The sequence below is a fragment of the Sphaeramia orbicularis genome, chromosome 22, assembly GCF_902148855.1.
Source record: "Sphaeramia orbicularis chromosome 22, fSphaOr1.1, whole genome shotgun sequence".
NCBI classification, from domain to species: Eukaryota; Metazoa; Chordata; class Actinopteri; order Kurtiformes; family Apogonidae; genus Sphaeramia; species Sphaeramia orbicularis.
In genome coordinates this window covers 49,723,953-49,747,932 of record NC_043978.1, presented here as the reverse complement: position 1 = coordinate 49,747,932, position 23,980 = coordinate 49,723,953, and the positions used below count along the sequence as shown (strand labels likewise).

At 37.5% G+C, this 23,980-nt stretch overlaps 1 protein-coding gene across 20 annotated transcripts in view; it reads left to right on the top strand.

Annotated features, from left to right (window-relative positions):
* tnika (TRAF2 and NCK interacting kinase a) overlaps window positions 1–23,980 on the top strand; it is a 173,396-nt gene that overhangs the window by 100,662 nt on the left and 48,754 nt on the right. For all 20 annotated transcript variants that reach the window (XM_030126409.1, XM_030126407.1, XM_030126401.1 and 17 more), the window contains exons 6-13: window positions 66–156; window positions 617–747; window positions 3,217–3,271; window positions 4,598–4,676; window positions 8,709–8,884; window positions 12,668–12,734; window positions 15,396–15,594; window positions 21,891–22,007. In XM_030126409.1, the coding sequence (XP_029982269.1) occupies window positions 66–156; window positions 617–747; window positions 3,217–3,271; window positions 4,598–4,676; window positions 8,709–8,884; window positions 12,668–12,734; window positions 15,396–15,594; window positions 21,891–22,007 (915 nt within the window). The remainder of the gene's footprint in view (window positions 1–65; window positions 157–616; window positions 748–3,216; window positions 3,272–4,597; window positions 4,677–8,708; window positions 8,885–12,667; window positions 12,735–15,395; window positions 15,595–21,890; window positions 22,008–23,980) is intronic.

Genomic DNA, 23,980 nt, shown 5'->3' with positions numbered 1-23,980 from the left:
CAGAGGTCATACATGAGGTGTTCACTGTCTACTGTGTATTATTAATATTCTGTGTCTGTCTTTAGGGTCTGACTCATCTCCATCAGCATAAGGTCATCCACAGAGACATCAAGGGCCAGAACGTCCTGCTGACGGAGAACGCAGAGGTCAAACTAGGTTAGTCTGTCACCTAACTCCAGTGGGAGGGCAGTAGCAGATATTCAGTTTCAGATGGCGCAGAGGTGAGTGTGTTTGTGTGTGTTTGGGAGGTTTTTCTTTCTTCTTTTATGCTGAATACCAGCCTACTCATCTCTTTGTAGCCGTGCTTCTGTTCATGGTGCAGACTGCTGAAGAAGGAACTCTTTCTCCTGCTCTAAAGCCCAGTGGGAAGGAGATTATAGTGTGTGTGTGTGTGTGTGTGTGTGGGTCTTTGTAAATCGGGAATGCTATAGCAGGTTTGGTAATTCGTTCCCGTTTAGAGTCCATTACAGTATTCAATAAAACCCACCGGTCTACTTAACCCAGCACACATATACACCTACTTCCAAACAAATACTAAAAAACACAGATGCAGACTAGTTCCTAAAAAAAATCCTGTGTGTGTGTCTGTGTGTGTGTGTGTGTGTTCGCCTCATAGTGGACTTCGGTGTTTCGGCTCAACTGGACAGAACAGTAGGAAGGAGGAACACATTTATCGGGACGCCCTATTGGATGGCACCGGAGGTCATCGCATGTGACGAGAACCCGGACGCCACATACGACTTTAAGGTACTTCACCATCCTCTAGTACAGTGGTCCCCAACCCCCGGTCCCCGGACTGGTACCGGTCCGTGGATCATTTGGTACCGGGCTGCAAAGAAAAAAAAATTGTGGTTAATATTAAAGCAATTTTTTTCAATTAGTCTTGCGGAGATTTTATTTTGAAAAGCGACCGTTTCCGCCCTCGCCTCACAACCGCTCTTGACTCTGGTGCACCATTTCATGAATCAATTTTAACACAAGCTAAAGAAATGAGCCAAAAACAAAATTCACTGGAGAACTTTTTTGGGAAGAAACGAGGAAACGATGAGGCTGTAGAAGGGTCACAAACTGCCTGAAAACAGAAAGCTGCATTTAGAAAGAAATATCAGGATTGCTGCCTCAGTTCCAGGTTCATCAGGTCCAACAGGTGACTAGGGATGTAACGATATGAAAATTTCATATCACCAAATATATGTGACCAAAATTATCACGGTTATCATTATTATCGCGGTATTGTTGTAATGTGTTCAAAATGTTCAAAAACTACTTATACACACACTGAAATAATGTAACCAAGTTGTATTTTGAAAAACAAAAACAAATAAATAACACACACAATGTACTTTCTGTGCCAGAAACATTAAAATATTAACATGTCAACATCAAACATACAAATGTGCAGTAAAGATAGCACCTTATGGCCATAAGAGATATCTGCACCAGGGGTAGAAATTAATAGGATTTTATCAATATTAATGTTATTGTGGATTCTGTTTACCAAACCAATTCCTTATCAAGTCTCCTATCGATTCCTAAGTGTTTTTTTGAGTGAGAAAAAAAGGAGTTGGACAGGTCTCTCTGCTGGATGAGGATCTGAAGCAGCGGGGGCCGGGGAGGGTTTTACAGTAGCATGCACCCGGTCCGTGCGCTCGCTCACTGGGATGGATCCGGATCCATGCGCACATAATCGGACAGACCAGGTCCTTGCAGGAGCCCATTGTCCCCAAACCCTGGAGCTCTGTCCATGCAGGTGCCTTCCACCATGTTTTCAGAGGCCAAACATTACAAACTGCATATGCACACCTGGCGTGCCACTGCTTGACCAGGAAACGAAGAGCATCATCGTGATTTTCAAAGTGCGGTAATCGAACACGGTTATCATAATAATTAGAATTTAAACAGTAATACTAACTGTCAGAAATTTTACCGCAGTTTATCATTATACCGGTAATCGTTACATCCCTACAGGTGACACACAAGCGCCTCCAAACTGCTCCGACACATCAATCCATGTTTGCGACAACTTCAAACCACTGTGCATTCTGGATTCAAGTCAAAGCAGAATATGCAGATATCGCCACAAAAGCCCTGAAAGTCCTTCTTTCGTTTCCAACCTCATATCTTTGTGTGGCTGGGTTTTCTGCGATGATGAATTATACTCAGTGCCAATGAAAACGCAACACTTGAAGATTCTTATATTTTTTTAAATCGATGAGGATTTTTATTCCATAAACTCTTTGGAATTAATCATAGGCTGTTTCTATACAGTAAAAATAAAAAATCACATCCAAATTTGTTGACAAAAAATAAGGATAAAGAAAGAAACTCAAGGACCCCCAAAACCAAAAGGAGGTGCTGCAGCTCAATGTAGCGATCCTGCTGTGGCGTGGTCACACGTGCTCGTCCAGGGTCCAGGTCTGTCTGCAGTTGAGCCAGTTTCTTCATGCCTCTGTTGCATCCTGACTATGGTGGACACATTGCATCCAAAACGGCGCGCCACCTGCCAAGCAGAGATTCCGGCCTCCAGGAGCCTCATAGCGTGGGATCTTTGGTCACGTGTCAGTCTAGGCATCGCTGAGTTATTGCAAATGATTTTGGTGCTTTTCAGCTTGCCTTTATATACCGAACATGACCACTCCTTAACTGACCACAATTCCTTAAGTTGTGCAGTTCCTTGCTGAACAATGAGAAAAACAAGTCTTATGAATGCGGACAAGTTCATTCAAGCGTGACAATAGCTCAACCCGTCTCAAGTTGTCAAGAAATTGTCTGGGATTATCTTATACAGGTGAAACTTAAACATATTGATGCAGCTCAGGAACAATAAAACACATTCAAGTGTTGCGTTTTCATTGGCACTGAGTATACCAAGTAGTAGACTGGATCATCAGCCCCAGATGGGACCGTCTAGTTGCAGGGAAACAAGTCCAGGGTTCCACTGGTTCTGCATTAGGATGAGTTGATATTCTACTGTAGAGTCATTGGAATTGCCTGATATACAGTGGAAGTGTTTCAGACCACATGCTCTGAACTGACAGAGGTTTTTGTTATTGGAACTCCTGTACCTCTTACCGGTCCGCGGAAAATGTTCGTGCATGAAACTGGTCTGTAGTACAAAACAGGTTGGGGACCACTGCTCTAGTACATAACATATCAGGACATTTGCATATTTTCTCTCACACTGAGTATTTTTTCACTCTGTCTTTGTCATTGCAGAGTGATTTATGGTCACTGGGGATCACGGCCATAGAGATGGCTGAAGGAGCGCCGCGTACGTATCCAACCAATAATCTGCATCTGTGTTTGTGTTCTCCTGCAGACGAATAATAGAAAATAATCACATCATATAATCAGTGGCTCGTTATTGTTTCGACTCAGGCTCATGCTACTCCTGTTGTAGTACACAGATGTTCTGATCAGAGGTGGCAGGACATGTTTACTCCCACTTATTATTTTGGATCAGTCACCTCCTCACCCCCTCCCCTCATTTCCTCTGTGTGTGCTTCTTCTGTTTCCTCATTTCCCCCCCCCCCTTTATTCTTGTTTCCTCTCATCTCTATCACCTCCTCTCTAGATTCAATCCTTGATTCCTCTCCTCATTTCCTCTCCATGTATCCTTGTGTCTTGTTTTTGACTTTTCGGTCATATCCTTGATTCCTCTCCTCCTGTCTACTCCTTTTTCCTTGTTTCCTTAACTTGTTTCCTTTGTTTCCTCTTCCTGTCTCCACTGCCTCCTCTTTTTGTCTCTTTCCTTGTTTCTTATCATCTCCTTTTTTTCCCTTTCTCCTCATCTCTTTGTTGCCTCTTGGTTCCTCTTCTCTCCTTGTTTACTCCCCCTAATTATATTTGGATCAGTCATCTCTCCTCTCCTCTCCTCTCCTCTCCTCTCCTCTCCTCTCCTCTCCTCTCCTCTCCTCTCCTCTCCTCTCCTCTCCTCTCCTCTCCTCTCCTCTCCTCTCCTCTCCTCTCCTCTCCTCTCCTCTCCTCTCCTCTCCTCTCCTCTCCTCCTGTCTACTCCCTTTTCCATGTTCCCTATTGTCTCCTTTCTTTCCTTTCCTTTCCTTTCCTTTCCTTTCCTTTCCTCGCTTCCTTTTGCGTCCTTGATTCCTCTCTCCTCTTTTCTTTCATTTTCTCTCTACTCATCTCCTTGTTTCCTCTCCTCTCCTTGTTTCCTTCCCTCATTCCCTCTCCTCTCCTTTTTCCTCATCTTCTCTTATTTCCTCTCCTCTCATTCCTTCCCTCTAATTATTTTTAGTCCATTTAGTAACTGATTGTATTAAAGTTGAAGGACAGTGTTTGGTTGCGTCATGTCACAGTGCTTTGCAGTTTTACTATGTTAATTATGATTTTAATTAACACATTTGATCGCCCTAGTGCTGTTTGTAAAAGCTACATCTTCTTTACAAAGATGGATAACTTCCATGAGAGCGTATTGCCGTGTTTGTGTGTATAAATCGAGCAGATTGTTATCAGTATTGACAGTTTATATATTGATCGTCTAAGGGCTAATTAAAGTTGTCTTTGATTATATGCCACGACCACATTTAGTACAAGTACTCAGAAGCTGTGGTTGATTCTCTGGTATCTGGTTCTTTAGCGCTGTGTGACATGCATCCAATGAGAGCCCTCTTCCTCATCCCGCGAAACCCCGCCCCCAGACTTAAGTCAAAGAAGTGGTGAGTGTGTTTCCATATACAGTCCACATATACAGTCCACATGTGTTTTGCTTGTTACCTCCGCCAAGGAGGTTATGTTTTTGCCGGCGTTGGTTTGTCTGTTTGTCCGTGTGCAAGATAACTCAAAAAGTTAAGGACGGAGTTAGATGGAAATTTCAGGAAATGTTGATACTGGCACAAAAAACAAATTATTAAATTTCGGGGGGGGTGGGGTGGGGGGGACTGATCTGCCTTGGCAGAGGTCTGCACTCTCCGAATGCTTTTCAAGTTTATTTCAAATTTAAAACCAAAAACAACAAAGAAAACCTAACAAAGAAAAAAAACATATTCGAAAAGGAGCGGGATGAAGGTCAACCTATGTACTCCTGCCTATTTACCCCATCTTTTTCTACTGGCCACAAATTCCATACCAGCTCCACAAAATAACTCCAAAAATATTACATATATCAAAAATACACTCTGTCCAAGACATAGAGACACCGTTAAAACAAGGATTACATCAGTGTTTTTCAACCTTGGGGTCGGGACCCCACATGGGGTCGCCTGAAATTCAAATGGGGTCGCCTGAAATTTGTAGTAATTGATGAAAAAAATAAATTAAAAAAACAACAACTTACTAATAAAAATATATGGTGAGTTGAGAAAGACAATCCCAATACATAACAGACATGACAAAACTGTGTGTCTGAAACTGCAGCACTGTGGTTCTGTTTGTCTTTCAAATGTTCATTGTGGTCAGTTTCAGATGCTGCAGCTCTTTCATAATTCATAGTTTGAGTTGTTGTTTGTTCAGTATTAATTGTCAGCCTTGTAAATCCAAGCTGGACTGACTGTACATATCCTGACCAAGGAAAATAAAACTCTTCCTTTGTGCAGTAATCTACACCTGGCTTTTCTGCCTCCGTCCATAATAATATACATTATATAGACTAAATGTCGTCTAAAATTAACGTTTATTTGCAACATAGTATAGCAAACTATTACATGATCAAAAACAAATTAATTTTAGCAAAAAAAAAAAAAGTCTCCATTTTGAATGTCTGGGATCACTAGAAATTTGTGATGTTAAAATGGGGTCACGAGACAAAAAAGGTTGGAAACCACTGGATTACACATTTAGGAAAGGATTTTTTGGGAACAATTTGTTGAACACGCGCATTAGGCTTAAGTAAGATTAAATCAATGAATAATTACAGTCATATTCATTGATGTATATGATTTGGGATGGGCTGTGACTAGAGGCCAACATGTTAATGATAGTTCTGAGAATGCAAAAAGCCGATCCCTGCCCTTCCCTGAAACATTTTGGCACTGAAAACATATTATGCATGTCTGATGTTGAAACCAGACAATAAGCGTGTAAGTGTGTAAGGCAAGGTAAGGCAAGTTTATTTGTATAACACATTTCCTGTTCAGGACAATTCAAAGTGCTTTACATGAAATATAAAAGCATCACAGGAGAGGCATAAAAATACATTCAAGATGAGAGAAAGTTACAATAAAAGACATTGATTATATTAAAAACATTAACATTATAATAGGCATTAAAATCATCAGCGATAAAATGTGATTTTAAAGTGCATTTAAAAGACATTATTGAAGAGTTTAAGAGAAAGCTGCAGTAAACAATAATGTTTTCAGGCCTGATGTAAATGAGCTGACAGTTTGAGCAGACCTCAGGTATTCAGGAAGTTTGTTTGTTAATAAATCAACACACACATAAACCTGATTGGCTGTCTAACAAACCCAAAGGGATTAATAAATCAATAAATGTGAAAGCAAACATCAAGCCACGTCTAATAAATCTAGGAAAGAGATGTTTTCCTCTTGTGATCTAATATTAGTTATCAGCCACTATCGGTGCCCAATTCTACTCATACTGACAGTTTGTAAAACCTGCTACTGGTGATGGTTAATCCAATAATCTGTCTAACTATAGCTATTACAGTCAGTTCTTACAACAAAGAATATTATCACATGAGGTTAAAAATGCTCTGTATATATACTTGTGTCTGGTGTGTTGTGTACGTTGTATTGTTGTGAAGATTCAGGGTGCAGAAGTAGTTTTTCTGTCATTATATTGTGGAATTGACTTGTTTATCCAATCCAACTTTATTTATAAAGCACTTTAAAACAACTGCAGTGGACCAAAGTGCTGTACAGAAGAATAATTAAAACCAAAATAGAAGAATAAAATACAGAATAGATTTAAAGACATAGAAACTGTACAAAAAGGAAAAAGTGGAAAAAGCTATACAGAAGAATAAATAAAACCCCCAAAAAAGAATAAAATACAAGATAGATTAAAAAGCCATACAATTAAAGACAACAAAATAAATAAATAAAATAGATAATAAGATCAATAAACCACTACCAAATAAAAACAATACAGCAATGGAGGTTGATCAAGCCTGGAAAGTTGGTGCTACCAATTCCTCCAGGTGTCCCAACATTTGTGAATTCCTTCCAACCCCCTCTGTCTGCATAAAAGTAGTGTTGGAACACACTTTGGTACCATACCATTATGAGCATTATTTGAACAGTATTGGACTGCAGAAAGTAGTGTGTTACTATAAAAATGGAAAAGAGGAAAAGGCAATTAACGATAGAAGAGAGACAGAGCATCAGAAGACTGAAAAATGTAGGTCTGTCCTACAGAGAAGTGTCCAAGAAAGTCCAGGTGTCAATAAGTCCAGTTTCCTTCACCATCCAAAGGCACTCAGAAACTGGGGGAAATGCTGACAGGAAGAGGTCTGGCAGAGCCAAAGACACTACAGAATCAGAAGACAAGTTTATGACAGTCAACAGCTGGAGTGAGAGGGGACTAACTGGGCAACAGCTGAAAGCACAGTGAAAATAGTGGTAGGGCTGAAAGATATATCATTATCGTATCTATATCTAGATATGAACATTCAAGATATTAATATCGAAAAAGCAGCGATATATCAATATATCGATCCCACTGCTGCCATGGAAGCTGAGCTGAGCGCCTACATGTAGTCCTCCACAACTGACAATGAGGAGGACCCTCTTCTGTGGTGGAGAGCTCTCGAAGTCAACTTTCCCCGGCTTAGCAACACGGCAAGAAAATACCTGTGTGTGCAGGCCACCAGCTCTGCCTCAGAGAGAATCTTTAGTGCATCAGGCAACATTGTGAGTTGTGAGAGGTCCTGTCTGAAGCCAGACATGGTTAACAAGCTAGTGTTCTGGCAAAGAATCTGTAGAAGTTGTGCTGTAACTTCCTCTGTTCTGTGAGTAGCAAATGCATTTTCTCCAGTTAAGTTGTCTTTAGAAGAATATAACATGTTGCACTTGAATGCACTTTCAATGTTTCACCTTCCACCAGCTGCTGCATATATTTTTTATTTATTGGTAAAGCAGAGCTGCAGTAAAATGTTTGATATGTAATTTATTTATTCGTACTTTATGTTAATGTTGATGAGTGGCAGTGAGTTCTTATAAATAAAACTGCACTTTCCACATTCTTTTATATTATGACGTTTGTATTTTTCTGAAAAATGCTTGGTTTTCACCGAACCTGTAGTCATATTGTATCGTATTGATATCGAGATATCTGGCATGAATATTGAGATATGAAATTTTGTCCATATCGTTCAGCCCTAAATAGTGGTTGTAGTAATCAAGTCTGAGTTTCAACTGTGAACAGAAGACTTCCAGTTGCAGGTTTGATGGGTCGAGTTGCAGCAAGAAAGCCATTGCTGAGACTGGAAGAAGGTGTTATGGACTGATCAAACCTACAACTGGAAGTCTTCTCTTCACAGCTGAAACTGAGACTTGCTGCAAATCCTATTGTTAGTTAAAGGTTGTGTTTTGTGCATATTGTTCTTGTACGACATGAACTGTTAATATTGCTCAGAACACAGAAGCATTTGGTGAATTAGCACCTGAGGCTAAACAGCAAAAATTTAACCTTGAACTCTGTCATGTTTTATTGAACAAAATTCCCTTGTCACTTCTCTGAATTTGGTCTTTATGTCTGTTAATGGTACTAACCCTAGTGTTTGTGCTCAGGTCAAAGAAATTCCAGTCGTTTATAGAGAGCTGTCTGGTGAAGAGCCACAGCCAGAGACCCAGCACAGAGCAGCTCCTCAAACACCCGTTCATCAGAGACCTGCCCAACGAGAGGCAAATCCGCATCCAGCTCAAAGACCACATCGATCGCACCAAGAAGAAGAGAGGAGAGAGAGGTTAGAGACACAAAACCGGCATGGACACAGTACAGCACATCTGCACACAACACAAATACAGCAACATCTGCATCTAGTAATGATGTAGATGAATATGTGTTTAATGGCTGACGATAACAGCAGAGTCTTCCAATCATACATTTATTCCAGTAATAATATAGAGGGTATGCACGTGATGTCACCGCTAGCAGAAGTCACCGCGGTTCCGCCCACTGAGTGGCAGAAAGAGGGAGTAGAGTAGCAGCGTTGGCTTCAATACTGTCTAAACTGAAGAACAATATTGAATAAAAAAATGGGGAAGAGCTGTTGTGAGATTGATTGTACGAACAGGTTTGAAAAGCAGTCAGAGCTAACGTTTTACAGACACCGAAAGACAAAGAAAAGAGAAGGAGATGGATCCACAAATCCAGGAAACCAAACCTAGATCTGTGGATCCTGTTTGGTGTCAGCTAACATTCATTTATGCTGAATTTTTGGGTTGAATCAGACCTGAAATGACGTATAGTTTTGGCTAACATTACTTCTTAGTAAAGCTCTTGGTTTCATGATCAGATCTTTCATGGTTTTTGTCTTCATTTTGTGATTCTGAACCTTGTGCTCCTACATGATTAGTAAACTAACTGAAACTGAGGCCAACCTAGTTTTTCAAATACGGGGAAACTGAAGAATAAAGCTACGACGGAGTATTAGGACTACATGAGAAAGTAAAAACACTTGTCACTACGAGTATAAAGTCATAAAATATCGATATAAAACCCGTAATTTTATGAGAATAAAGTCGAATACAAAAAGAGTCACAATGTTATGAGAATAGTCATAGTTATATAAAAAAAAACTCATAAAAATGTAATTCGTTTATGAGAATAAAGTTGTCCTATTCCGACGATAAAGCCATAATATTACAAGAATAATGTGTTAATTTAAAAACAGGTGGGAAAAATCTCCTAATTTCCCAGAATCCAGTGGTTATCTGTCATTTTTGTCGCACAGACAGGAACTAGTACTTCTCCCACTTCTTCCTATCTGAATTTAGATTAGATGTAAAGGAAGTTTGTCAGACTTTTTATCAGAAGACAAAGTAAGTGTTATGTGGGATCAACATTTGGCAAGTAGCATTTAACTGTTGTCCTTGTTTTCTAAAGTGCTATAATAGTTTTTTTTTTTTTTATTTCTTAAGTCTTTACAACATGAACTAATTGAAAGAAATGTATTAATCATAGGGAGGAGTGCTGAAAGTCCTTAAAAATCGATAATGTTTTTAAACGAAAAACATGCTTGATGACTCACTTTTTGAAAGTCTTTTTCTCCAGTTTCATAAAAATACTTAAGGTATTGCGTGTATGTTATACACAGATATAATCATCATCTGAACCGCTTTATACTTGAGAAAGGTGCTGGAGCCTATCCCAGTTACCTATGGAGCGGGTGAACCCTGCCTTCACCAGTTCATCTCAGGCATATAGAGACAAACAACCAATCACTCTCACATTCACACCTAAGGGTAATTTTAGCGTTAACACGCAGCAAACAGTAAATCACAAAAACCACAGTTAATTTCAGTTAATGAACTACTGCGTCAGAAAAGCTTTATACACCGAGCAACTATTTTCGCTTTGCCCTGACTTAAACTGTGTGTTCTTGCAAATCACATGACCCGGTGTTTCTCTACCTTACTCCAAATACTGTGTAAAATGGAGTCCTGCTCAAATTATCTGGACTGCCCCAGAGGGTATGTTGAGCCGCATTATGTAATAAATTCCCATTATGTAATAAAAGTTCAAAATGTAATAAGAATGTCACGTCATCTTGTAATAAAGCCGCATCATGTAATAAACTGACGCATTTTGTAATGAACTACGTCAACGCATTATATAGAAGTTTTTTTCACATTATGTAGTAAGTTATTACAATTTGAGAAATTTATTACAAAATGCACTTGACACTTTTTTTTAAAAAAAAATGTAATAACATGGTTCATGATGTAATAACAATCCAAATTAATATAATTTCAGAGCAATTTAGAAGAAATTAGTCACAGGAGCTACAGGTAATGTAATCAGAACTTTAACCACACAGTTTAAAGATTAATTAAGCACATTACATTTTCCTGAAAATAAAAATGTGTCAAGTGCATTTTGTAATAAATTTCTCAAATTGTAATAACTTACTACATAATGTGAAAAAATTTACTACATAATGCATTGAGGTAGTTTATCGACAGTGCTAACCACCACGCCTACACAGATACACACTCTGCAAAACAATGCAGGCAACAAGCATGAAGACATACAGCTGCATCTACCGGATCAAACACAATATGCCATGACATTCCTGTTTTCACTGGGGCAGAAATAAAAGTGCACTGTTCCATTTCCCCTTCACCGTAACACACACATCTGACTGATCGACTGGTGCTAACACCCCAAACTGCGCCGGTAAGAACCACATTAGCCACTTCAAGGAACAACACACTGCAGGGCAGATGTCGGAGAGTACAGAAATGTCTTGTCATTGTCGAGACTGTCGCTCTCACCAGCTGTCACTTTGTCAAACTCAGACGACAAGTGTGTGTGTGTATGTGTATGTGTGTGTATGCATGCATGTGTGTGTGTGGATGAGTCAGAAGAAAAGTTGGGCCTCTCCGACGCTGCAGCGCTTTAAGCTTCCAATGACTGAAAGAGCTCCGAGCTAATTTTCTTCACCTCACTTCACACAGTAAAATTACAATTTATACTCCTATTCAAGGCGGCTAAAAGGAAGTGCCTTAGAGGAGTGATGATGTGGGAATGCCAAAACCGTGAACGGTTTAGTAATGAACAAAGGTACCTCAAGTGAAAAACACAAAAAGTAAAGTCGAATGGTTTCTTTTGCTCTTGGCGGGTTATCACTCCAGACACTTGTTTTATTCTGTGTCATTTTACTTCATTTCTCTCTTATTTCTCTTTCTCTTTTCTTTCTTCCTCCTTCCGTTCCCTGTCTTTTTGACTGTTTACAGTGTTTACATTTTCAACTGTGATAGTGTTTATGCGCCTTATACTCAATAATAGCACATATATCATAGTATTCATTTTTCATTTTTCATAGACAGTTTTGCATATTTATTTACACATTGTGCGTTTATGTAAATATATATTTTCTCTTCGTGTTACAGGCTGCTTGGGCAGGTCTTGAAAGTCTTAAAAAGTATTGAATTTTGAAATGTTGCTTTTGTATTATAGTCTTAAGAAAGTACAGGTGAATTTAGGGTAAGCTCAAAGGCAAATAATCTTAAGAATAAGAAATAATTGAGGAAAGCATATCCATGCACTTCTGAGATTTTCATGTTTTGAAGACTTTTCTGTCCATAGAACATAATTTACTTTGCATTCATTCATTTATTCATTCATTCATACATTTATTAAAATGAACTTTTCTACTACACACAACAGATACAATCTGAACCAAAAAAGTAGGCATGCAAATATAAAAGTACATAAAGTCAAGGTCTGGGGGAAAAACAGCAGTTTTGAAAAAGTCTGGAATTTTTATTTGGATGAAGAGCAAGCTACCCTGGAATAGTAGTTTATATTTTATATTTTATGCTCGTTCTCTTTTACATGCTATTCTTAAACGCCACTTTGTTTTATTTGTTTTAATTTCTTAGTTAAATGATTCTATTTCTATTTTTATGTATCTGAAATTCTCTTGGACAACACAGTAAGATTTTCATTGTACAGGGAAACCTGTTTCTTTACTGTACACATAATAATAAAACGCTTTGAATGTTGAATCTTTTTCCATCAGATGAGACAGAGTATGAGTACAGCGGCAGTGAGGAGGAGGATGAAGAAAGAGACATGGGTGAACCAAGGTCAGTGATTTTACAACTAACTGATGTAAACAGCGCACACACTCTTTACTTTTGTTGTGTTTTTCTTTATAAGTAATGATACTTGTGTAGAAAAGCAAAGCACTGAGCCAGTCAAGTGCTGATAGTCAATTGTGAAGTCTCCGTCTCAGCGTCTAAGAGTAAAAACTTGAAGGACGTCTCTGAACCGCGCATGGTGTTAATGTGTGAAATCTATTAAACCATCAACTCGAAATAAATAAACAGAACAAACATAAAAAAAAAAAAGAAAAATCTGGAAGTGGATTTAAAACATGATGACGTCTTTTCTTCAGATCCTGTCGGTTCTATTTCCTTGTGTTGTCTTATCTTTATGTTTTTAATGTCACTTTTACCTCACCTCGTTACATCTTAAATGTTTTCATTTTTACCCGTTGGACAACTTCTGGCTGAAGGGGTGCTGTAATTGTTTTGTCGTCCGTCTGTCTGTCTGTCTGTCCATTCAAGGACATAATCACATTATTTGAAGAATGCATTGCGATAGCTGTACCAAATTTATACTGTGGATGCATCTTGGCACGGAGCAGAAGCCTCTTGAAAATAGGTGACCTTGATCTACTTTTTCAAGGTCAAATGGCCTTGTGCAGTCATAATATCTAAGTACTTTCAAATATAAATATGTATGTAGTAAGTTTTACTCGAAGACAATCTAATCTAAATTATAGGGCAGTAACTTTCGACAGAATCTTACAAGATATTTGGCCGAGGGGGATTAAAAGTGAATTGAATTGAACTGAAAAATCTTTAATATCCCTGAAGGGCAATTTGATTTGCAACAGAAGTGTACATGCACTACCAGTCAAAAGTGTGGACTCACTTTCTCATTTAAATGACACATACAGTCATGGAAAAAATTATTAGACCATCCCAAGGTTATTATCGTTAATGAAAACTAACGAAATGACGAAAACTAGAATTGTAAAAACATTTTCGTTAACTGAAATAAATAAAAACTATAATTAAAAGAAAAAATGATAACTAACTGAAACTGCATTGTGTGTTTACAAAACTAACTAAAAAGTATAAAAATTCTGGATTAAACTTCCTTCGTTTTCGTCTTTGTCAGACTGATATGAAATCGATTTATTTCCCTCAACCAATTTTATCTGGTGGCACCATATGATATTTAACGGTCTGTCACTTGAGTTCACTTGTGGTTTCCAGTCGTCTTCTGGTCCCCACTCTACCTGGAAACATGGAGACTAAAGTTGGGAGAAAGCAGCAGAGTCCTGTCTGGGATTTATTTGAATACGACGGAGAAGATGAGAAAAAGATATAAAGAAACTAAAACTAAACTAAAACTAAGGATTTAGAAAATAACAGAAACTAATTACAACTAGCAAACCTGCTCTAAAAACTAATTGAAACTAACTGAATTAGAGAAAAAAAAGTCAAAACTAAACTATAATGAAAAATCCAAAACTATTAGAACCAGTGCTCAGCGTCACTGGGAACTCCTACAAGACTGTTGGAAACCATGTCAGGTGACTACCTCATGAAACTCACTGAGAGAATGCCAAGAATGTGCAAAGCAGTAAGAAAAGTAAAATGTGTCTATTTTGAAGAATCTAAAAAATATAACATGCTTCGAGTTATGTCACAATTTTTTAACGACATAATGCCGTATGTGTTTATTCATACTTTTGATGCCTTCAGTGAGAATCTACAATATAAATAGTCATGAAAATACAGAAAAACCAGCAGAGTCCAAACTTTTGACTGGTAGTATATCTCACATATCACCAAAACAATTAATCTCACATAATACAATAAACACAATAAATACAGCAAATGAGTCATCCAAGTTACCGGTGCATTGTTCCCAACAAGCTTGCCTACAGGCTATTTAAAAACTTACCGGTTTTTACACTGTTTTTGCTGCTATATTTTTGTGTAGTTTTAATCTTTTTTTTAAGTTTTTTTTTTTTTTAATTTGTTACATCTTGTTACTTTCACATTTTTTGTCTTTTTACACATTCTGTTCCTTTTCCACCTTGTTACGTTGTTTTCATGGTCACATTTTTATATAATTTTTTTTTAAAATTTCCATTTTATTACATGTTTTCAGTAACTGTTTTTATTGTTACAACTTGGGTGTTTTACGTCCTTTTTATTGCGTTACATCTTTTACCTAAATTTTACCTTTTTACATCTTTTACATTGTTTTCATTGCTTTACATCTTTTACATCATTTTTATCTCATTACATCTTTTACATTGTTTTCATTGTGCTACATCTTGTAAGTTGTTTTCATCTTTTATGCAGTTTTCACCATTTACACCTTGTTCTGTTTTTTGATTTACACCAACGAATACACCAATGGATTACTATTGCCCAGTCTATTTATGTTGAATTCAGTCTTAATTAAGATGTTCAATAATGCAAAATAAAAATAATAAATAATTATCTAGGAACCTGCTTTAAAAATATACAGAATATAAATTCCAGATATTTGTGTTAAAGTATATAGAGTAAATAAACACTCAACCAAAGTCCAGATACCTGAGAACTCTTAACTTTAAGTTCAGTAATCAAGTATTTGTATTTATTCATTTTTTTGGACATTTCACTTGTCTTTTCTTTCTTTCACTGACTCCAAATCATTGTTTTGTTCTTGGTGTCCAGCTCCATCATCAACATCCCCGGGGAGTCGACCCTGAGGCGGGACTTCCTGCGATTGCAGCTGGCCAATAAGGAGCGTTCGGAGGCGCAGCGGCGGCAGCAGCTGGAGCAGCAGCAGAACGAGGAGCACAAACGGTTACTGTTGGCGGAAAGACAGAAACGCATCGAGGAGCAGAAGGAGCAGAGGAGGAGACTGGAGGAGGTAAGGACCATGACATGACCTCTGACCCCGAGGAGTTTATTCCTATACTATAACAGGGGTGTCAAACTCATTTTAGTTCAGGGGCCATATCCTCCCGATCTGATCTGAAGTGGGCCGGACCAGTGAATTAATAACATAATAATACATAAATAATGCCAACTCCAAACATTTCAATGTGTTTTATAGTGAAAACAGTAAAATTACATTATGGAAACATTTACATCTATAAACTGTCCTTTTAAAAATGTGAATAACATGAACAACCGTAAAAAAAAAAAAGAAATTTATCAAGAAAAATAAGTGCAATTTTAGCTATATTCTGCCTCTGCTTATCATTTGTAAATGTGCATTACAACTTAAAGATCATGATCGATCTGCAAATTTACAAAATATTTTTTAGTAACTTGCAGAATATTAGTAAAATTGCACTTACATCTCTTAACATATTTCTAGTTTTTCATATTTTTTGTGAAAGGCTAGTTTGTAAATTTACACATTTTCATGTAATTTAAATTTTTTACTCTAAAACAGAGGAAAAATTACGAATTGTCATTATTTGTAGGTTTTTATGTTAGTATTTTACTGATCTGACCCACTTGGAACTAAAGTAGGGATTTATATGGCCCCTAAGGTAGAACAATTGACTGTTAATATCTTGACTGTAATTTTTGCATTTCACAAATTCATCCTATGGGCCGGATCAGACCCTTTGGTGGGCCGGTTTTGGCCCCTGGGCCGCATGTTTGACACCTGTGTACTATAATGTTTGGAGCAGAGATTGAACCACATACAATAACACGAAAAATGTATGGTTAATTATCAGTTCTCATTTTAAAGTTTTGTTTTTAGACTTTTTTTATTCAGTCTTTCTGTTTTTATTCCAGTTTAATGAACTTTTTATGAGTGGAGATGTAGTTTTATTATTACGTTTTGAGGAATCAACTCATTTTAATTGAGTTTTAATGTAGTTTTATTGTTAATCTGAGTTTATCACTTACTTTGAGGAAAGCCTTTAGGGATAAGGAGGGAATAAGCTTTACTGTTATTGAAAAAGTACAATTGTACAGTGCAATGAAATTTTGTTTTGATGCTCTGTAAGGTGCCCAGAAGTTTAAATACAGAAAGCAATTATAAAAACACTTATGAATACAAATACAAAATCAGTCAAGAAAAAAGACAGACACCACAGATTTATTTTCAGTAGCTGAAAATGGCAGGATGAAAAAAAATGCACGATATCAAATATGATACAAACCCCTGTTTATTAAAGGTTCCATCTTGTGCAAAACCACTTTATTACCTCTGCCAGGAGGAATTGTGATCGCTTTGCTTTGCGTGCGCGCGTGCGGATAACTCAAAAAGTTATGGGTGGATTTTCATGAAATTTTCAGGAAATGTTGATACTGGCACAAGGAAGAAATGATTCAATTTTGGTGGTGATCGGGGGCGGGGGGGGCAGATCTCTCTTGGAAGAGGTCTGCACTCTCTGAGTGCTTTTCTTGTTACAGATGATTACAATTACACTGGGTTACAAAAAAATGTTTTTTGCAAGTTGTCTAGGTTTTTTCAACTGAATTAGGACCATTTTGCACCACTAAATCCAAAAATGACATCTGTTTTTCTCAATCAGGTCAGAATTTTTTGCTGATTTGATTTTGAAAAATTTGATCTTCTCACAAAATATAATAATTAATACCAAAATAAGATTGGTAAGCACACTTTATGAAACTTGTGACTTGATTCCTGTTAGGTACAATGGTGTATTCACCGCAGATGTAGCAGAATACGTCAGGCTTATTTTTGCAAGATCTTCTAGTCGAAGCCATTTCATTCACCTGTAATATTAAAAAAAAACATTAATCATAAATTGGCAAAAGTAAAATCTTCAGAACTCGTTTATTGCAAGAAATATGAAAGAATTTTGTATCATATGATGTGAAAATGCCCATAAATGTAAGCAAAAATGTTAAAAAGCCAATATGTAGCATAGTTCAGAAAGTTGACCTGATTGAGCAAAATGAATGTGATTTTTGGATTCAGCACACCAAAATGATCCTAAATCAGCTCAAAAAACTTAAACAATAAATGTGTTGTTGACCAGTGTTATCATTGTGGGAAAATCAAAATGAAGCAAATTTTACCTGCTATGTTCTTCAGTTTTGGTTTATTCATTATAGTTTTTATGAAGTTTTTAGTCCTCTTTTGTTATGTTAGTTTGCAAATTTACATTTTTTGCTGCTATTTGTGCTCTTTGTTTAACTATAACGGCCCGGTGCACACCAAACACTAAAACCTCCATGTTCTTGAATTTTCTTTAAGTTGTATTCGCAAACCTAATTGAATTTTTTTCAGTTCTGGCTGTCAGATGGTACAAAGCGCTCCATTTACCGTTTAGTTTGGACTGAGGACAGAATAAAGCCAGGCAGACACATATATGCACACTCACACACACCGCCTTTCCCCAGCGACCCTCTCTTAGTTCCAGAGAGCAGGCTTACTGAAGGAAATCCTCAGCCCATAATCTGTGTGCTCTGTCTGGGTTCCCACCAGGGTTTGCCTCCCAACGCACAGCTAAGCACCGTAACTCCACTCAACTAACATGACCCCCCCCCACTCCAGGCCAACTGTGTGTTTGTGACATACACTGAAAATGCACTACTCTGATACAGTGCACTCCTAAGTCCATGCATATGTTATTATTTTATATCCTTTTTACTCTTATGATACAATTTATATACATTTACATACAATTCCACATATTATGATTATGTAAAATCAAGGTTCACTCAGCTAAAACATATGAGCACGTTCCAGATGTAATAATAATGATAGATTTAAACAGCAAAAAACAAAAACATTCTGCAGTCAGACATGAGCTGTTAAATGGATAACTGTTGAACCGAACATCTACTGTAAAATATCTAAATGAATAAACTGAAATCAAATAATAAATAATTATAGATGATCATGGATACACATCTGTTAACATGACAATAACGCTATGACACGGCAAGTCAATCAATCAGTCAATCAATCAATCAATCAATAGCATCACATCATAACAAAAGTTATCTGATGACACTTTACATTTAGAGCTGGTCTAAACCAGACTCTTAAACCAATTCACAGAAACACAACAGAATCCTCCAGGAGCAAACACTTGGTGACAGTGGAAGGAAAAACTAACTTTAACAGGTTGAGGTTAAAGAGAGACGATTAAAGTGTGTGTGTGTGTGTGTGTGTGTGTGTGTGTGTGGGTGTGGGGGGTTAATATCAAACACCACGTTAGCCCTGATTTTCTGATGCAACAAGATGTTCTAAGCACTCCTGTGTAATTTTTTTTGAAATTTTCGTCCAAACCCCCCACCCCAGAAAATTACTTTTTTAACTCTGAAAATCGCAACTTTCACAACTTCCCCAATCTTTTGTCCAGGGCAGTGTATAAATATGTTCATGATGGGCCATTTAATGATCTTGTCAGTGCCATATTGTATCGTAAGAGTTCTTTGTACTATGAAAAGTCTAATGTCAAGGTCATGTTGTAGGTTAAAGGTCACCAAAATGCCTAGTTTTTTCAAAAATTCATACCATTCTGACATTTTATCAAATATGTCCTCAGTTCTGTTCCCTCTGGTTTCCTGGTGGGATCCCCCAAGGCCTTTGGCCCTTTCAAAGCCACATTAGAGACTAAATATTGCAGCATGTACATTCCGTTTGAATTTGCTGCTATTAATGTGGCGGGGTAGGGGGGTAGATGGGCTTGATTTGAAATTTTTTCACATTTTTGTATTCCCAAGACATGGGAGCATTAGAAAATCTGGGCTAAAGTTGAATCTGAAAATTTTCCTGAAATAAGCCCCCCCCTAATTAAAGGGAGAGAGAGAGAGAGAGAGAGAGAGAGAGAGAGAGAGAGAGATAGGGGGGAGACACATGGATGCACAACAAACTGAAGTAATAATAATAATAATGATAATAATAATAATAATAATAATAATAATAAACTTTATTTGTATAGCACCTTTCATACAGAAATTGTAGCCCAAAGGGCTTCACATTGATTGAAAAAATACAATATTAAAATACATTAAGATTTGATTATACATCAAGAAATAAAATGAAATTTGAGAGAAATACAATAAAATTAAAATAAATATAAAAACAGCGCACATTAAAATATTTGATTATGCATAGAATTTTTGAAGTGCAAGAAATAAGATGAAATTTGAGAGAAATACAATATAATAAAAATAAAAATAAAAGCAGCGCACATTAAAATATTTGGGACTGTAGTAGAACTGTTAAAAACTAGTATAAATATGGAGCACTAGTAAAACTACCAATAACTGGTACACATATCCATAACTGTTAGTACAGGGTTATTCAAAAAGAATGAACTGATTTCATTACACAATATTTTAATAAGGAAAAGCAATAGAAAACTCCAGCCATGTCACAAGTGTTCTACTCACAATCAGCTTTTATTTCCTGCCTTACAAGTGTTCAATGTGTCCACCACCTGCAGCACGGACAACATTAATGCGATAAGGGAATCCCTCCCAGACACATATCAGCATATCACAATCCACTGAGTTGATTGTTGTTGTTATTCAGTGTTTAAGGTCGAGGCAGCCATTCAAAAGTTAGAAAACTCCTCTTTCAAATGGTCACTGACTCATTTCATGATGATGCTTGAGAACTGAAGCAATGCATCATGAAATGGTTCATTCTTTTTGAATAAACCTGTATTACTACTTCAAATACAAGTACTATCAGTGGATATACTACAGCTGCAGCTGGTAGTACAGTGGTTCCCAACCTTTATAGGCTCGTGACCCAATTTTAATGTCACAAATTTCTGGCGACCCCAGAACGCAGATTTTTATTTTTTGCTAAAATTAATTTATTTTTGATCATGTATAGTTTGCTATACTATGTTGCAAATAAATGTTAATTTTAGATGACTTTTAGTCTATATAATGTATATTATTATGGATGGAGGCAGTACATCCAGGTGTAGATTACTGCACAAAGTGAGGATTTTACTTTCCTTGGTCAGGATATGTACAGTCAGTCCAGCTGTGATTTACAAGGCTGACAATTAATACTGAACAAACAAGAACTCAAACTATGAATTATGAAAGAGCTGCAGCATCTGAAACTGACCACAATGATCATTTGACAGATAAACAGAACCACAGTGCTGCAGTTTCACCTTCACAGTTTGTCATGTCTTTTATGTATTGGGATTGTCTCTCTCAACTCACCATATGTTTTTTTATTAGTAAGTTTTTCTTAATTTTTTGTCAATTACTAGAAATTTCAGGCAACCCCATTTGAATTCCAGGCGACCCCACATGGGGTCCCGACCCCAAGGTTGAAAAACACTGTGTTAGTACAAATAATAGAAATCTCTACCATCCATGTAACTATATAATAAACATTATCACCTCCATCACTATAGAACTGTGTTCTTTCAAAACAGTAAAGTAAAAAATAAAGAAGACTAGATATTTGGAATGTGCATGTGGTGTTTTCTCTGTTACACATGAACCCCTTTAGCCCTATCAGCCTGCCCGCGGGCCGAAAAATTATATTAATATTCATCTACTATAAAAATATAATAAATCAGAACAATGAATGTTTTTTTCAACTTTTGCTCAAAGTTTAGACCCTAATGTTAATAAAAGTACATCAAAAGTGTTTTTGTAAATGTTCAAACATGATTTTTAGTCTTTGTGGGGTGAAATATACGCTATTAAAATTGTCCAACACGAACAATTAATTTATGCTTATCATCGTCAATCCAGCCGAAAAAAACCAGGCGAGGATAAAAAATTCCAATTTCTCTTTTAGTTTGTTACAGTTTACTCAGGCATAGTAATAGATACAATATTTTAGTCAATGGGAATAGATTCTGTGAGGCCTCTAAATGTCCATAGACACCAAGAACATCCATATGAACCTTATTATTGTGAAGTAATTCATTTACTTTGGGTATGTCTTTTTAGGTGTTTTTCCCCTGAAAATATGGTCAGGGTTTAACAGGTTAACTGAGTTGAGTGAATGAGTTTATTTATGGATCATTGAACCTAACAAATCCATAAGATAACATATTTTCAACATGGTCTCCAGATGTTAGACAACATGAAATATCAACAAACACCCAATTCCCTTCATCCAAAATACAACTGACATGAAACTTTGAGCATGTGTGTGGTTATGCAGTGTGTACTTACATAAACACAACTCAGTGGTGAATCTGATGATGCTCTGTTCTTCTTCTGTTGTTCTAATAGCAGCAACAACGAGAGCGTGAGCTGAGGAAACAGCACGAGAGGGAACAGAGGAGACGTTACGAGGAAATGGAGCAGCTCCGTAGAGAGGAGGAGAGGAGGCACGCCGAGAGAGAACAGGTTCATACACACGGTGTTTTTGACATGTATGTGTAGACAGACGGTGTTCAACATGATGAGTCACACAGGTGATACTGTCACTTCACCTCTGATCCCTTTAACTCTTTCGGTGCCAGACAGTTAAGGGGCTAATAAGCCTTAAAAGTGCCACAGAATTTGGCCGTTTTTCAGTATTTCGCGTCGTTTTTATAATCGAAGTCTGAATCGTCATCAGAACTCATTTTCTAGCAGATGGGACTGTTTTGACAGATCGCTGTGTTTACGATATTACTACAAAATGGCCATCTAATTTGCATATGATTTCATTCATAAATTCATTCATAAAATTTCCCAAGCAGAAAACGAAACGCGAGCTCTTCCTTGGTCAAAAACCGCTCGGTAACATCCGACTGATTGCTACTTAGATTCAAAACGCACTGGACGCAGCCGATTCATTATTGATCGTAATTTGCAAGAAGATTTGAAAGAACGTCATCGAAATGTGAGAAAGAAATGGGGGTGGATGGTTTGTTTGTACACAAATATGGCGTGTTCTCCAAAGCCGATCTGATCGGCCCGTGGCACTTTAAAGGTTGTATTCGTAAAGCCGATTTAATCGGCCCATGGCATTGAAAGAGTTAAAGACTACAACACCTGCCTTTCTGTAGAACCACCTCTCTCTCCTGTCGGCTCATTTTTGATCTCAAACATCATCTCAGGTGTTATCAGAACCTGTATTTATAACATTTTTACATAGTTAGTCATTTAGTTTTTCTAAAGCTGGAGTATATTGTTGTATTTCTGGCTCACTTTTGAAGTCATAGTATTTTTCTTAAAGGTGTTGGAGACTTTCGTGACCAATTTTTCATCAAATCTGTCAAACCTGAGTCTTATCCTCAGTATCATGAATCTGTAAGCCTGTCTGTCATTACTCACCTGAATCTCTTGCATTACGGTAACAGTTTCGAAGTGCCATCCACCATAAACAAACCATATGTTTACATTCAGAGCCAGGCGGTCACTCAGGCATCTTCGGAATTTTGTCGCAACGTGCATTGTGGGAAGTGAAGGCTCGCGCAGCCACCTGACAGCGGCAGCTGGAACAGACACGATCGGAAACGGCAGGAACTCCCTTCCTTCTATGCATATTCCTCCAGCCGTTTCCGCGTTTCCATGTGTTCGTTTCATCCATATAATACCATATGGTCGTGCTGTGTTATGGAAGTTTTTCTCTGCTGCTGGTGAATAATGAAATAGCAAGTGACACCTCCAGTCTCCTCAAAGGGCCTTTTGATTGAATGACGAACTCACGGCTTTAACAGTCACCTTTTGTTACCTTGCAAGAAAATGTACACACACAGTATGGGGATTTGGGTAAGGATATGGGAGAATTAGCATGCAGTGAGGGGTATTCGGGAAAGTTAGCATGTAGTGGGGAAGGGTCGTCAGAAATGGATATGGAAACAAAGAATGGAATCAGAAAATTCCATTACAGCTGCTGCTGCCGCTGTCAGGTGGCTGCGCGAACCTCCGTTTCCCACAATGCATGTTGCGACAAAATTCCAAAGATGCCCGAGTTACCTCCTGGGTCGGTTTGTAAACACACGGTTTGTTTCTGGTGGATGGCACTTCGAAATTGTTCACCGTAATGCAAGAGAGTCAGGTGAGTAATGACAGAAAGACTTAGAGATTCATGATACTGAGGATATGAGTGAGGTTTGACAGGTTTGATGAAAAATTGGTCACGAAAGTCTCCAACACCTTTAAGTGTAGTTGTTGAGAAAACTCTGAAGATGACAAGTTGTGATGTTTTCATACATGTCTTTCATTGTCCTTAACCCTTTCATGCATGAATTATGAGAACCTTAATCAAGATTTTTTTTTTTATGAGTGTTTTTATTCCTCTTTAGGCATGAAAAAAAAACAAAAAAAACAATGTGATCGAATCTTTTTTAAATCAACCTGTTTTTCATGGAGTTACAAAAATGTCCACT